Source organism: Rosa chinensis, chromosome 2 (assembly GCF_002994745.2).
Source record: "Rosa chinensis cultivar Old Blush chromosome 2, RchiOBHm-V2, whole genome shotgun sequence".
In the NCBI taxonomy this organism is placed as follows: domain Eukaryota; kingdom Viridiplantae; phylum Streptophyta; class Magnoliopsida; order Rosales; family Rosaceae; genus Rosa; species Rosa chinensis.
In genome coordinates this window covers 44128260-44130465 of record NC_037089.1, presented here as the reverse complement: position 1 = coordinate 44130465, position 2206 = coordinate 44128260, and the positions used below count along the sequence as shown (strand labels likewise).

The 2206-nt window shown below is 38.1% G+C and overlaps 1 protein-coding gene across 1 annotated transcript; it reads left to right on the top strand.

Annotated features, from left to right (window-relative positions):
* The first annotated feature begins 1320 nt into the window (after window positions 1–1320).
* LOC112184335 lies at window positions 1321–1785 on the top strand. The gene has a single exon (XM_024322593.1). It carries the CDS (start codon window positions 1321–1323, stop codon window positions 1783–1785), a length of 465 nt encoding a protein of 154 aa, XP_024178361.1.
* The last annotated feature ends 421 nt before the right edge of the window (window positions 1786–2206 follow it).

Genomic DNA, 2206 nt, shown 5'->3' with positions numbered 1-2206 from the left:
TATATCATGGCTTCCAATTATCCGAGAACTACACACGTCAATGGTAAGACGTGGATACCAATCAATTAGGGGTCGAGGCCACTAATAATTCTATTTCCTTGGATCGAGTGGAAGAATGACTAGTTCGCAATCGCCTTGGATTTCATTTGGAAAACGACCCTCGCATGAGAGCAAAGGTCTTTGTACAAGAAGATAGGCAGACATTAATGTCGTAGACTGAGTTCCATATATATCCGACATCGCAAGGAGCCGTAAATTGGTTAAGAGAGATTTTACTCACGCTTCGTATTCAGTATTCAATGTTTTATCGATCTCAGTTGTTAAAACATTCACTTGACATCTCCATATTTCTTTTTCTTCGGACCACCAGGTGACATGCCTCCGACGCTACCAAGACAATTGTGTGTTTGTAACTAATCACAATGGTAAAACAAATTATATCAATTAAATAAGGAATCAATCAAGTACTTGAAGTCGAAAACATATATACACACATATACATATATCATCAGAAACCAAATATATAATGGATCAAAAACATTAATTTCAACTGTTGGATGAATTTGGTGGGGCTTACTGCATGTGCATTCTTTTTGTGCAGTACGTTTATTCCCATGTAAATCTATCCCTCTGGCTCCTCGACTAGCTTTCATGGTCGACAATGACTTTCCCAAAAACTTTGCAACTGCAGGTGAGGTGGAGCATATGGCACATGGATATACACTAAGAGCAGATGCATCCATGTTTTTAGAGTAATTGCTCATTTGTCAACTAAATTGGTACGTACTACCAATCTACTGGTTATTCAAAATTGGTAATTGTCTCCGACTTACACAATGCACCAATAAAAGATAATTTGACTGGAAATTCACTATTCACACTTCCAATTTGAATAATTCATTAATTCAAAATGATGTTAAACTTGTAATTAACGTAATTAATAATGAGATTAATCACCAAACATTAATTAATTTTTTTTTTTAAATCACATTCTATATGCATAGATATCGTTATCATCAGAAAAATAAAATATGTATGACAATTGATAAGATTATCAACCAATCTTCATATGACATGTGCTAACAATAGATATTGTTATCTTCTGAAATTATATCTAGGATATATGATAAGATTTCCGACCTATATATACGTGACACGTGTACTTATCCTAACTTTTTATCTTTCAAGATTGATTCATTCTCTACTCACACATTCCTCTCATTCTACGCCTACATCTCTTCTGAAATCTTATCCATCTCATTTCTCCTCTTTCTGATGGAATAGTTGAATAAATGGTTGTTAGAAAGGGAGCGTGAAAATATGGAAGAGATCGAGCGGATTCAAGTAGCAAACTCTCAAGCCGCTGCTATGGTGGCGCTATATCAATTATCAGAGACACCTAGAGAGTGTGGTTCACGACCTGGCCGTGACCCAAATGTCGAAAGAGATAGAGAAGTCCGAGGTCATTTTCTCCTGAAAGATTATTTTGTCGAACGTCCAGTGTACGGCGAAGCAGATTTTCGGAGGCGGTACAGAATGCAAAAACATGTCTTCCAATGCATAATGGAGGACCTATGCAACTTCGATAGTTTTTGGGGGCAAAAAGAAGATGCCATTGGAAAAATGGGATTTCTTCCCGAACAAAAAATGACAAGTGCCCTGAGAATGCTTGCGTACAGTGCAACTGCAGATCAATGTGATGAGATCACTAAGATGGGGGCTTCTACGGCGCTGGAATGTCTCAAGAAATATTGTAGACAAGTCAAGTTTCTTTATGCTGGGTAGTTCTTTTGTCCTCCAAATCTTGCTGATCTATATAGGCTTCTCAACAGAGGACAATGTCATGGGTTTATAAGCATAATTGAGAGCATCGATTGCATGCATTGAGAGTGGAAGAATTGCCCAACCGACTGGGCTGGAACTTTCTCAGGTTGAAAGGGTAGACCAGCTATTATTCTTGAAACAGTGGCTTCTTACGACACTCATATATGGCACGCATTCTTCGGAACCCCTGGAGCTCAAATTGACCTAAATGTTCTTGGTGCGTCTAATGTGTTCGAGCATGTCATAGGTGGAACTGCTCCTCTGGTTGAGTTTGAGGTCAATAAAAAAGGTACACCAATGGTTACTATCTGTTTGCTGATGGAATATATCCGAGGTGGTCCACTTTTGCCAAAACAATATCAAACACCAAAACAGAAGAGGA

Excerpts from the sequence above, each read along its gene's own strand:
- LOC112184335 (XM_024322593.1), top strand. The coding sequence starts at position 1,321 with ATGGAAGAGATCGAGCGGATTCAAGTAGCAAACTCTCAAGCCGCTGCT.